Source organism: Aristolochia californica, unplaced genomic scaffold (genome assembly GCF_029961685.1).
Source record: "Aristolochia californica isolate CCGP_79_NKW_82.1479 unplaced genomic scaffold, dmAriCali1.0.hap1 SCAF_2, whole genome shotgun sequence".
NCBI lineage: Eukaryota > Viridiplantae > Streptophyta > Magnoliopsida > Piperales > Aristolochiaceae > Aristolochia > Aristolochia californica.
The window spans coordinates 38,724,646-38,738,958 of NW_027181881.1; the positions used below are offsets into that span (position 1 = coordinate 38,724,646).

General features: G+C 36.3%; 1 protein-coding gene across 1 annotated transcript; it reads right to left on the reverse strand.

Moving 5' to 3' along the window:
- Positions 1–12,284: 12,284 nt before the first annotated feature.
- Positions 12,285–13,822, reverse strand: LOC137957032 (NAD(P)H-quinone oxidoreductase subunit U, chloroplastic). The gene is made up of 5 exons (XM_068804732.1): positions 13,521–13,822; positions 13,345–13,406; positions 13,105–13,194; positions 12,875–13,015; positions 12,285–12,742 (listed from the first exon to the last, which is right to left on the reverse strand). Exons 1-5 carry the CDS (start codon positions 13,798–13,800, stop codon positions 12,650–12,652), a joined length of 666 nt encoding a protein of 221 aa, XP_068660833.1. The 5' UTR covers positions 13,801–13,822; the 3' UTR covers positions 12,285–12,649.
- Between the last annotated feature and the right edge of the window lie 491 nt (positions 13,823–14,313).

Sequence of the window (14,313 nt, forward strand, 5' to 3'; positions counted from 1 at the left end):
GGCCACTGACTGGATGATCAATCAATCGACTATGGTTGATCAATCATGCTTCATATTTTTGGCATGCATACTTTTGGATGATCAATCATTACCTATGGTTGATCGATCATTCCAATGCCAATTCAAATGTGTAGACTTTTAAAGCTTGGGAATGTTTTTCTCTAAGTACTCTAGCATGTTCTAAATGATGTTTATAATGTCCCTATTGAATTTCTAGAAAAGAGAAAAACTACACTGACTTGATGTAATCTACGAACATGAACCCCTATTTATAAAAGAGGAAAGTAGTAGAGTCCAATTACAATTAAACTACTCTTGTCCCAATTACATCCAAACTCTAACACTTAAAGATAAGTCCTAGTATAATTAAATAACTCAACATATATAGAAGGTTATACTTAACTAAAACACCTTTAAACTGAGACTCTTCTATGAGACCTCCTTCTATGAAACTCTTCTAAAACTTCACCATATTAATTTTGGCTCTGTCAAACTTCTTACTGTGGGAGTCATGTAAGAGTCTTCCAAATCTTCTCTTCAACATTCCCCCTCAAACTTGGAGGTAATGGCAATGATCCCAGCTTGAACCAAATAACATTGATGTAGTAACAAGCTCCTCCATCATGATGTCCCAACATCGGGCATCACTCCTCAAAGTTATAAATGAGTGATAAAACATTAATCGAGACCAACTCAAAGGATTTCGAACAAATATAGTGATAATAATCACTAAAATGGATAATGTTTGTCATTGACTAGACGGCGATAAAATACCTACAGGTACCAATATAAAATCTTAATGGACTTAAAACACCCATATAAATAAAAGGGACCAACCAAAGCAATGCTTCAAAAGGGTTTGGCCAAAGGGGTAAGCAAGAGTCAAATAAAGGACAGTAAGAGTAAGTATGCCAAACAACAATAATATGATAATGGGAATCAAAGGAAGATAAGATGAAGGGGCCACAAGGTTCTTTATTCAAATCTTCGTCAGAATAATCGATGTTGACAATAGTCAGCAATCGAGGAGTCCTTCTTCCATAATAATGTCTCAGTCAAAGTGACACAATAGCAACAGCGGATATGGGACAATGCCTAAATAACGAAAGCCCTTAATAAGGACACATGAAATAATTCGCTGCGAGTCCATCCGAAAAGAGAAGCTTTAATACTTCTGATATCAATATCTCCAAAAATAAAGGTTAGAATCACAAATGGTTTGTTGATCAAAAACTAAACTCAAATAACTTTAATTTGATATCAAATTTGACAAAAAAAATATATACATCTTCTTGAATCTTTTATGATATCTTGAGTGTCTTTATTCTTTATCAAGATCCTTGCTGACTCTAATGCAAATATCTTCTTAAATATAGATCAAATTGACATGAAATTTTCTCCTTCTGAAACTAGACTTCAATACCTTTCATCCAGGTATAATTTATGTTCATAAAACATACTTCTTTTGAGAAAAATATTTTGATAGATTTTTGAATCTATAATCTGGCTGAACTAAGTAATCTTTCTTCTTTGGCCAGTGACCATTAACTCTTCCAAGACCAATATCTCCATCTAGGAAACTCAAATTGAGAATTGGTTGAATAAGTAAAAAAATAAACTTACATATATTTATTTCAATATATAATTCTCCTTGTAAATTCTCGTTTTTGATGGCATAAGCCAGCTCAAATTTTGAAGTTTTTTGTTGATATTCAAACTTCTCTTGCAATCTAACTTTTTTCTGCTTCAAATATCTATTTCTCTTTGTAGAAAGCTCTGATTTCTAAAAAACTACTTTACGTTGGAAAGAAGACTTGAATATCTTTTCATCCATATATAATATGTAATAAACAAACCTCAATATAGATGTGAAAACTCAACTCAAACAACTGGTATAGGGATTGAAAAGAGAGAAAAAAGATAGATATGAACCTAAACTACTAGAGATAGTAAATCAGAAAAGGATCACATTATCTCCAAGGGTTAACTGAGTCAACTCACATAACCTGCTTTGATACCATGTTGAATTTCTGGAAAAGAGAAAATCTTCACTGACTTGATGTAATCTGAGTACATGAACCCAGATTTATAATAGAGGAAAGTAGTAGAGTCTAATTACAATTAAATTGCCCTTGTCCTAATTACACCCAAACTCTAACACTTAAAGATAAGTCCTAGCATAATTAATTAACTCAACATAAAAAAAATTAACATAACTAAAACAAATTTAAACTGAGACTCTTCTATGAGACTTCTTATTGTGAGAGTCATGTAAAAGCCTTTTATATCTGCTCTTCAACAGTCCCTAAACATGCTAAGTGAAAAATATAATCTAAAGCTCTGATTTCATATATGTACTTAAGGAACTGGAGTTTAGATTGCTCTCTCACAAAAGTGATTGAGTTTAAATATTTGTCTATTATACTTGAACTCTAATCTTCTCGTTGTCTTCTTCCTTGTGGGTGCTTATTCAAGAGACGTTCTTCAACTATGCTTAAGGTCTTGAGTTTTGGCTTGAAGTTTTAGACCTTAAGATGCATTTACTCTTGTGGGTAAAGTATCTAAGATACTTTGATTTACAAGTTGTTAGATCAATTAAGTTTTGTTATCATCAAAAGCAATATGGGAGTCAATCTATGGTCAATAGTTGTATGTGGCATATCATGAACTCTTCAATCAACATTGAAAGATAGTACAAAATAATGTACATTCACATCTATAAAAAAATATTGCCAACGATGTCAAAACTAAGAACTAAGATCCCCCACTTCCTATAGAAGTTATTACCTATTGAACCGATGGGAATTAATCACTACTTGTAGACACTTAAAATATCAATCCAAAATCTCAAACGTTAAATAAATTAAAGAAAGTATTCACTACTTACTTGCAATAGTTGGTGTATTGTAGGTTGCAAATGTAGATTATATGGTGTCGCCATTCCTAATTATCAATGAGGAGGTAAAACCATCAAATAGTTGATTACATTGTATGCATTATAAAGTACCTTTGGCAGACGAAGTGGAAGTACTTTAATAATAATTATCTCTATAAAAAGAATTGATGGCTTCAGTGGGTACATCACCTTGGACATGCCACATTCTGAAAATACCACTATTGCTTGTGGAAAGGGATGAATGACATGTTTATTTTTTCTTATTACGTGATTTCCTAAGTGATCCCTTTATTCTTGCAAGTTATCTACCCCTTCTATGCCTTTTACTAGTCCTGGCCATTTCTCTTAGCTTTGAGGATAGTATTATATCCTTGTCATTGGTTCGTAAAATCTTTTCATACATCATGTTGTTATTAAGTACCCTTGGAAGATGTTTTATGGCAACTTTGAATATATGATAGATGAGGAAGAGCTTATGATATGTCTCTAACATGACAATAGCAATTTTTTGCCATGGCTGTACTTTGGTTTGTGAGGATGGTTTGTAGCTTATTTCCAAACATAGCTGCAAGAAATGTTTTAAACAACAAAAAAATGAATTTATTATTTTGTCATATAGCAATGCACCACCAAACAATATGATTTGGTTGTGAAGATCAATTGTAGAATTGGTGCAAATGGTTTCGAATGCTCATTTTTTTCTATATGTAGCGTCAAAGCAGACAACATCACTAAAATGGCCATAATAAAAAATAGATCTTACATTTGCCCAAAAAAATATTTGCATTTATTCTTCAGTATCTAAACGGAAACAAAGTTGGATTCACACGTTGCTTTTTTTTTTTTTTTGAAATATTGCATGATAACTTCAGTTACATGAAGACAATAATGCTTTTCATGAAAGAGAACCTAATGGTGTCTCGGAGTTTTCCTATCGATAGAATTTTGAAACAAGAGAGAAAATCAAAATGAAAATTTCTTATTATAATAAAGTTTAAACTTTGATGTTGTTATTTTTTAGATATCTGATAGTGCAGGCAAGTTGAAGGAGAGGTGGTCAAATTGAAATCTCATGTTTCTGGTCTTAGTGTTTGGCAGGATGACATTACATTAGTTTTTTCTTTACGTGAAAGTACAAAAAAGAAATGTCATGCAAAGACGGAAGAGTATGAGAATACTAATTGCCATTTCAGTTTTTTTCAATTAAAAATAGCAAAAACAAGGTACCTGAGTGTGTTTTTTGGGCATCTATACAGCAATATTGTTCGAACTAGGATTCACTTGCAATTTGTCAATGTGTGATTGCCACTCTCACGGCTGACCTGATCAGAGCATCGAAGAAGAAGAAGAATGACCAACGGCAACGCACGAGGAATTTAGATTTTACATATCTTAATTCAAGTGTGAGCGACAGGACTCCGACTGCGCTTCCCACAGTCATCGCGGGGTCGGAGTTTCCAATTTGTCCTCCCCACGAGCATGAGCACAATTGCTGCAAATTTCCGTTCCCTCGGGCTGCCCCTGCAATTCTATTTATCACATAACATGGGCGCCAATAACGCTTAGTCAGGGTTAAAGAACGAGGCAATGTGAATCCGAGTATAATTATGATTGAGAGTTATTATAAGTTGGAAGTCCAACTCGGCGTCACTTCTGTTTGCATCGTGGGATTATTATAATCTCTTCTCTGCTTCTTTTGCGATCTGCGTACCGAAGAAAATAATATTTTTACTTGCATGCGCTTAGCAGGTGTGGAGAAGAAGATAAGCAGCAGCGTCTGCAGGCTGCAGATTCCGTTAACCTGTCAATGTCTGTCTCTCTACTGTATTCACCTTCGTTCTAGGAAAAAGCATGTCTTCTTACGAACGACTAGTCTAGAGACTAGAACAGAATCATCTGCCTTTTTCTTAGTTAAATTAATGAGATTACTAGTTTACTATTTCCCAAATCTTAAGGGAATCCTTGTGTTTACCGATTTCTTTTCCTACCAGTCTGCACCCAGCAGAGGCATCTTCAATAGTTTAAAAAAGAAAATTGTGGATATTGGCTTCAAATGATAGAAAAAGAATGCACACCAGTACTCAAATTGAATACGAATGAAATAAATGATTTATTGTGCTGGATATTTCATCTTCTTCATCCGATAGTTTTCAAAAGAATCGAAACGAGGTGCCAAAATAGAATCAACTGATCCAAAAGCGTCCTTCTAAATGGTTCTCTGATGCTGCCGGCTTCCACGCGACAAAAACAAAATAAAAACTTAGAAATACGAAAGTAAAGGATCAGTGGAAAGAAGAAAAGTTTCTTGACTCTCTAGCCTTGGCGAAACTCGACATCTTTTGCCGACATTTATAAAGTGTCGTCGGCAATCTATAAGGAAAAAAAAAAAAAAGAGAAAAATGTTCCTCTTGCCGTGCCTTCAAGGCTTACACAAATTTAGCGTTTTGGTTGCTGTTGTTCTAAGCAAGGATGGCGCATGATAAGATGTTGAAATTCCAAACTCCTTTTGTCTTGGTGACAGACGGTGAAGCCAAAAGTAGATTCCTTCCTCTCAGATATTAAACTCGCTGAAGAAGATGTAACTGGGGGATCTGAGATACCATGAAATGGTCAAGAATTTATAGCTGAAAGTGGGTGTTCAAGCTTCATTTAATTATTCATGGAAAACGAGTAGAACTAACCACGGTTTGTTTGGAATTGTGCTTGGCTTCTTTTCTCTCTCTATATAGATATAAAATTAATTGTTTATCAATCAAGCTTATTTTGATTATTTTAAAGAGCCACACAAATCTCTTTTGGAAGATTGAAGCCATGTATAGGTCACCTCAATTTTTCTAAAATACAATTTGATGAAGACCCCACCAATTTACCCTTTGTGGTTCGTAAATTTTTTTAACTCCCACCAACCATATTGGGGGACCTCAAATTACAAGATGGAAGCAACATAGTGATTTGAAAGTAGAGTTTCATCAACATGTCCATGATCAAATATTGTTGATCTTTTCATTGACAAGAGGAAGCACTACCTTTGTCCTTATGGCCTAGAGGTGTAGCAACTAGTGGTGGCTTAGGATGAGTGAGCAATTCAAGACATGGGATAGTGGATGACAAAAAAAAAAAAAAAAACCCCATTAAGATTGAACCTTGGGGATGAGGTTCATCATAGTAGAGGTGGAATGTTAAGCACCACCATAGTAGGAGTGCAATAGGCTATTTAATGAAAAAAAAAATTGATTCCCACTTTGATCCATTAGAAAGTTCTACCATGTTGTCCCAAGGGAGGGAGAGTGGTAGTTATGGTGAAGGAAGAGGAAGAGGTGGCAAAAGTGGGAACTCAGGGGATCTTTTAAAGTTGAGAATTTTAGAATAGTTTAGAAGGAACAGGATCCAAATCATGGAACCACCTCTCTTTGCAAGATTATGTAGAGTAAATCAAATCAACAATTTTTTTTGGTTTTGATTTCTTTCTTTCTCCGGTTGGTTGTTTAGTTGACAAGGGAAATGGATGTCTCCTTGTTTGGATACAAAATGGTGGCAACTGATGTTGTAATTTACAATGGGTGACTGAAAAGGGAAATTTTCATGTTGCTTGTATTAGTTTATGAATGGTTGAATGCCATTTTTCGACCAGTTGTCTGTGTAGATTTTTAATGAAAGCGTATCCTGAATATGTTAAGATTTACTCTAAGATTTCTTCCCTTAAGGAGAAATCATGTAAATATTCTGTAAATCCGGTGATTATGTAATCCTGTTAGTCACTCATAATTCTTTCATGTATATTCTGTAAAACAACTATTTAAGATGATGATGTGAATGAGAAAATATGACTGAAATTAAAGTATTATTTTCGACTTGGAATCAAAGCAAAAGAATCCTCTCCTTCCTGTCACCGAAGAACAGAGTTGCAGCTCTGTCTAGTATTAATCTCAGAGCAGCGGCTCTGTCCCATAGCTTCCCATCGTCGAATAACAGAGCAAAAGCTATGTCCCGTATGAATCTTAGTCCCATTCCGTCGCTGACGACGATCCCGTATTAATCTCAGTCGTCGGTGAAACCGAAGGTGTGAAACCGAAGGAGAGTGTCCGATTCAAACACGCCGAACTAGTGGAAGCCAATCCACACCGAAAAGAGTCTTCAATTAATCCTTTCCGCAGCTCGTGACACCAAAGGAGAGCTTCCAAGTGAGACACGCCGAACCAAAACTCTTTTTTTCCGATTTGTCTGCCATCTTAGGAGAAGACGAGTTATGCGTAATCCTGTCGAACCCTCTGGCCGGAAGTCGAGTTCTGAACCCTCTCCTCTTCGACACCATTTGAAAATAAAAATACAAAAGAAGAGGCCGAGAAGGAATCTTACCAAGAAGGTCTCCTCACCAGACGAAACTCTACTGGGAAGATCTCTTCGTCGGACGCAAGAGTTGACAAAAAAAAATAAAAAATATCAGACACGCAGCGTGTGGGGAAGAAAAGGTGATTTTTTATTTTCTCTTAACTTAGGTACCGATTTTATTCTGCCTTTTTTTATTTTTAGCTGCCGAGCGACCTGGACTCGGACTGGACCAAAACCAGAGATCAAACAGGGTCAACACGGCAGGAAAACAGACATGATCAATTCTCAGACCGGACCAGAATCAAAAACCCAATCTGGGTCAACCCAATGGTAGACTGGACCAGATTGAAACCCAAAAAAAATGATGAAGTCTTATTCAGAAAGGGAACCAGACCAGTTCTCTAACCGGACCGAAATCAAAGACCCAAACCGGATTAACCCAACGAACAGAAAGCGGACTGGACCAGTATTTTTGGGTGATCATCACCGATCTTCTTGCATCATGTCGAATGAATCAAAACCAGAGCATATCTGTACTCACTGTGGTAAGACTGGGCATACAAAGTCAAGATGTTATGAACTTATTGGGTATCCAGAATTGTGGGATCCTACTAAAGCGCCTCGCAAACGGAACACTAAACCAAATAATCATGCTTCCATTGCAGTAGCAGAACACTTCACCTTTGCTACATCCGGTAAGGTTTTTAATACTTTCACTCTTAGTAGAAATAGTGAATGGATAATTGATTCTGGTGCTACTGATCATATGACCTTTGACAATCATCATGTTGAAATTATGAAACCATATGAACAACATATCGTATCTATAGCAAATGGTACTCCCTCTCACGTTATTGGGTTCCATCAACCTCACTGAAAATCTGAATCTTGATTCTGTATTAATTGTTCCAACCATCAATCATAATTTATTATTAGTGGCTCAAATAACTCAGACTTTGCATTGTATTGTGATTTTTTGGCCTAACCATTGTGTGTTTAAGGACATTCGAACTCGGAAGACAATTGGTTATGGTACTAGAAGGGGGAAACTCTATTACCTTGATCTGAAGCCAGAGAATTCTCATCAATTAGCTCAAGCATTCTCCATGAATAAATCTACAAAAAATGAGATTTGGTTATGGCATAAAAGGTTGGGTCACTCATCTTTTGGTTATTTAAAGAAACTTTTTCCAAAACTATTTGCTAGATTATTTGTTTCAGATTTTAAGTGTGAGGTATGTGAATTGGCTAAAAGCCATCATGTTCCATTCCAAATAAGCATGAATAGGAGTCCAACACCCTTTATGATTATTCACTCTGATGTGTGGGGTCCAAAAAATATAGCCTCTCTTAGTGATAAACAGTGTTTTGTTTCTTTTATTGATGATCACACCCATATGACTTGGATTTGTTTAATGAAGTCAAAAAGTGAAGTTAGTTCGTTGTTCAAACAATTTCACAGAATGATAGTCACTCAGTATCATTCTACAATACGAACTCTTCGAAGTGACAATGGTGGAGAATTTGTGAATCAAAGTTTAAAAGAATATCAAGATGATCATGGTATTACTCATCAAACTACTTGTCCGTATACCCCTCGACAAAATGGGGTTGCAGAGCGAAAGAACCGCCACCTTCTTGAGGTTGTTCGTGCCTCCTTGTTTGAAGCTCGTATGTCGGCTAGTTACTGGGTGAAGCCATTTGTTATGGACTCCATAGCATCAAGAGTAGCTAATAGAAGAAGAGGGTGACTTGGGTAATTTTTGGATTTTTGATTTAGTGGCAAGTTGATGTAATATTGCTGAAATCCATGTCTCTTGTCGTTGGATGTGTAAGGCATGCCCTGGTTTTATAAAGGGCATGAATGAAATGAAAAGAGGAAGCATTTTTAGTAGATTAATTGGATCATGTTCTCTCCTTAATCGAGGCCTAAGGTAGAGCTCCTTTGAAGCTCAAGTTATCTTCACGCATTCATTCTATTCCCTCACTGAACTCGCCAGCATCATTCACACCTCTACTCTCTCTTCTCTCCGAACTCAACCAATAGCTACTGGACGTTCAAAAAGAACTACAACCTTTCCTTCATCATCTTCAACACTGGAATCAAGAGGGGAACGTCGGGTGACACGATCCATGGCTAGAGAACCCAACACCGTCACAACTACAGTTTACCTTATCAATCGAATACCCTCGAGTGTGTTACAATTTCAAACTCCCTTGAGTGTTCTTCATAAAACCATAAGTTCACTTGCTGTGCCGAATCTGCCACCTAGAGTTTTTGGGTGTGTAGCCTTTGTTCACCTCCATAAGCCATTGAGAAATAAATTGGAACCCCGAGCTCTCAAGTATGTTTTTGTTGGTTATGCTCAACATCAGAAAGGTTATCGTTGTTATCATCCTCCCTCTCGCAAATTGTATGTTACTCTTGATGTGGTATTTCACGAAGATAACATGTATTATTCTACTCCCGAGTCTTCAATACATGGGGAGAACAGGATTGAATTGAAGACCCTTAATCATCATTGGATATCTTGGATATTACAAGTGGTAAATATTCAGATTACAGTAGTGAACATCAAAATGATACAAATGAGCATGATTCACAGGATAGAGACAGACAAGACCAAATGAAAGTGATGCAACCAGAGTCTCAGCCAACATCTTCCCCCCTTCATAATGTACCAATGGATAAATTGCCTTCTGAGTCTGAGCCTCAGGTATGTTCCGAAACTCAACTATGAGTGTTACCTCATAGAACCACAAGAGGAAAACCTAAAGTCTATTATGAACCTTTTCTTACCTCTAAATCTCAGTATCTCAGGCATAATTTTGTGTCTTATCATAGACTGTCAAAGGCAAATGAAGTATTTGTAAATCAATTATTTGCTATATTTATTCTTAATAGTGTGCAGGAAGCCTTGAAAGATCCTAAGTGGTAAGAAGCCATGAATGAAGAAATGAGGTCCCTCCAAAAGAATTCAACATGGGAAGTGGTTGACCTACCTGTAGGACAGACACCAGTTGGATGCAGGTGGGTATTTACCATTAAATATAAAGCCGATGGCACCATTGAAAGGTTCAAAGCAAGACTTGTCGCCAAAGGATATACTCAAACCTACAGGATCGATTATATGGAGACATTCGCATCACTGGCCAAAATCAACATTGTTCGGATTCTACTATCTCTGGCTGTGAATCTTGACTGGCCCTTATATCAGTTTGATGTTAAAAATGTATTTTTGCACGGAGATCTCCAAGAAGAAGTATATATGGAATTACCTCTTGGATGTATTATGCAAAACAAAGGATGCAAACAAGTTTGTAAACTGAGGAAATCCCTAAATGGTTGAAGCAGTCCCCAAGGGCGTGGTTTGGAAGGTTCACAAATTTTATGAAATCTATCGGATACAAGCAAAACAACTCAGATCATACTCTCTTCCTAAAATATAACAAGGAGGTCATCACAGCTCTTATTGTGTATGTTGATGATATGATAGTAACTGGGAATGATCCAGAAGAAAAGAAATCATTACAAAGTCATCTTGCTAGAGAATTTGAAATGAAAGATCTTGGCTACTTAAAATATTTTCTTGGAATTGAAGTGTCAAGATCCAAGGAAGGAATTTTTCTATCTCAACGAAAATATGTTCTGGATTTATTGAAGGAAACTGGTATGGCAATATGTAGTCCCATCAGTACACCTATGGAAGAAAATTTGAAACTGGGAACACATTCAGATCAAGTCCCTACTAATATGGAGCGTTATCAGAGACTAGTTGGGACGTTAATGTATCTTGCACATACCAGACCAGACTTAGCTTATGTACTAAGTGTGGTTAATCAATTTATGCACTCTCCAAGTGAAGAACATATGAATGTCGTCAACCGCATCTTGCGCTACTTGAAATCATCTCTAGGGAAAAGAATTTTATTTAAAAAAGGAGGTGACTTGAAAATTGAAGGTTATACCGATGCCGATTGGGCTGGGTCAATAGAGGATCGACGGTCTACATCTGGATATTTTACATTTGTAGGTGGAAATTTGGTCACTTGGAGAAGTAAGAAACAAGAGATGGTGGCTAGATCGTCAGCTGAAGCCAAATACAGGGGATTGGCCAAAGCAATATGTGAATTATTATGGATCAAAAATCTGAATCAAGAACTACATATTGAGCAGACAAGTCCTATGAAATTATACTGTGACAATAAGGCAGCATGTGATATTGCCCACAACCCGGTCCAACATGATAGAACTAAACATGTTAAAGTTGATAGACACTTTATTAAAAAAAAGTTAGAAGCAAGATTCATTGAAGTCTCTCATGTTCGATTTGAGGATCAGTTTGCCGATGTGCTAACCAAGGCAGTGTCTTACCGAGCTTTTAACAAATGTCTTGACAAGTTGGGCATGAGTGATATCTATACACTAACTTGAGGGAGAGTGTTAAGATTTACTTTGAGATTACTTCCCTTAAGGAGAAATCATGTAAATATTCAGTAAATCTGGTGATTGTGTAATCCCGTTAATCACTCATAATTCTTCCTTATATATTTTGTAAAACAGCTATTTAAGCCGGTGATGTGAATGAGAAAATATGACTGAAACTAAAGTATTATTTTCGACTGAATATGTTTATCATCTAAATCTATTTGTAAGTTGGGCCAGGTAATAAAGGATATTTTCAATACTACACAAAAGTAGGGGTGTAAATGGTATATAAAGGAAGTAGAATAAGTTATTTTGTATATTGTTTCATTTATATATAATATAATGATATATTATATTATATAATCCATACATAAAATAAGTTGTTTCAAATACCATTTATTTACCTATTTATTAACAATAGAACAAGTAATCAGGTAATAAATGGAGTGTTACAAAATACATATACCTAACGAAAGGCACTTGAATCATGTTTCATTTCAAACACTCATTCACTCAAAATAAAAATCTATCAAATTAATTTTATATAATCTGACACTAAACTACCCTTACCCCGTTTTTATTTCATTAAATAAAAGGCAAACGGGTAATTGGGTAAAATTATCCAAATGCTCAATCAAATAAAAAGTTATGTTCTATTTTTTATTTCACTTAATAAATAATAAATAAAGGGTAAATAGGTAAAATTGATATACAAAAAATACAAGAAGTGTTGCTTGGGTAATGGTTTGTTACTTATCTCTATTATAAAGGGCTCCATGGTCCATTTCACCTGCACCAAAGACGTTACTAGAAGAGGCCTCCCTTGATTCTCTCGTTTGCTTGCATGGGAGAGAAATTATGAGGAAGTCCTGAAGTGAATTCCATTCCATTTCCCACACTCAACTATAGCTAATTCTCCAGAGAAATTATATAGGGACTGACTGCGTTAGATAAATCCTTTCATCTCTACAAGCATAATCTACACCCACGATCTTCTACTTCAGTGCTATAGACAGTACAAATGACAGTATCAACCAACCGAAGAGAACGTATCCCAGGATCCTTGTGGGTATCACATCCTCAGGCTCCTGCAGCACAGCAGTTTCACAGGTAGAAAAATGAAAGCTAGAAAATGACGCTGTTGATTGAATTCTACTTGTTCAACTAAATTGACAAGATCAAAGCGTAACACAGAGAGGAGATAGTAGTGAGAAAATTACTTTGGGTGGAGGAGGCTGCGTGGGGGTCTGAGTAATGTCAACCTCGAATGGCCACACGTATCTATCTGGCATTTCGCTTCTTGCCAAACTCCAGTCGTATAATCTTCTCTCCTCTTCCGATGACAGAATCGCGTAAGATTCCTGAGAGAAAATTGAAATGTTTTTCTTACTTCTCGACGCTGCTTTGCTTCCTACCTAGCACTTTTAAATCATTGGGAAAATTTTGGGACCTTTATTAGTTCCATCTCCTTGTTCAATTCCTCTTCTTCCAATCCTCGATCCATCAGTTCTTCGCACCTTTGTTTGTAAGCATCTATAACCTGGTTGTGTAAGAAGACTCGGTCTGCTTAGGTCAATGGATGCAGGATTCGTGCAATTTCACGCCGGCGCTTCTTTGATATCAACAAAAGGGCATGGAAATACGGAAAAATAAGAGAGTAGATGTTGGAAGATGGTTTGAAGCCCCTTACTTGTTTATAAGAAGTTCCTCTGGGAATTCCAAGTCTCGCGTAATGATCTACCGACGTAATTGCTGCATTCTAAACCAGAGATCAATTAGAAGTTCGGAAAACCAAAAATTCGATTCGAAGAAGTTGTTATTTTGAATTTTTTTAGGAAGGAGCCTATGTAAATGATTGATCATTACCGATGCCACGGAGAGCCTTTTCCACATTAGTAACGGAGATGAGCGAAGATAATCCTTTAGAGGTTTCCACGGGAGCGGTTTCTAACGGATTCTCCTCTACAGATGCAGTTTCTGATGCAGCTTCGGCAGAATTCTGAACAGAGAAATACAATTTCCTTGGAGAAAATAGAAATCGAACAGAACAAGGGACTAAACGTAGGCTCTTTGACGCAAGAGGACTGTGAATCCCCAGTGGATCCGACCGAGAAATGCAAACGCTTGTCGTGGAAAAGAGAGCCATGGCTTCGCTGGAAGGTTCTCAAAATCTGAAAATGTTTGGTTCTATTTAAGAGGCGCTTCGTATTATTTGCAGCCAGAAGAATGCTATCTCTCGCCGACACGGGCGAAGATGGGACGGGAAAGGCGTTCATGGGCTTTTAAGGCTCCCACATAGAATGGGCCCCTTTTGCATACGTTGTTTCCTTTGTATATAACTTGTTTTATAAACTATTTAAATATAGACAATACTTAAATATAATAAAATTATAAAAATAATCAAAACTTGTATAATCATATAGACAAAAAGCCTAAGAACAATAACACTCTAATGTGTAATAAAATCATTAAAAATATCCAAAAATCTAAAAAATCACTACAACCATGAATATCTCAAACAAAAAAAATAACTAAATTACCCTTATATAGAAAAAAAAAAAAAAACCCTATGCACGTTCAAGGAAAAATTGGGTTTTCTTGATGCTAACCTACATGGTCTTGTTGTGATACTCTCCTTTGTATTTTATAAAAAAAAAGA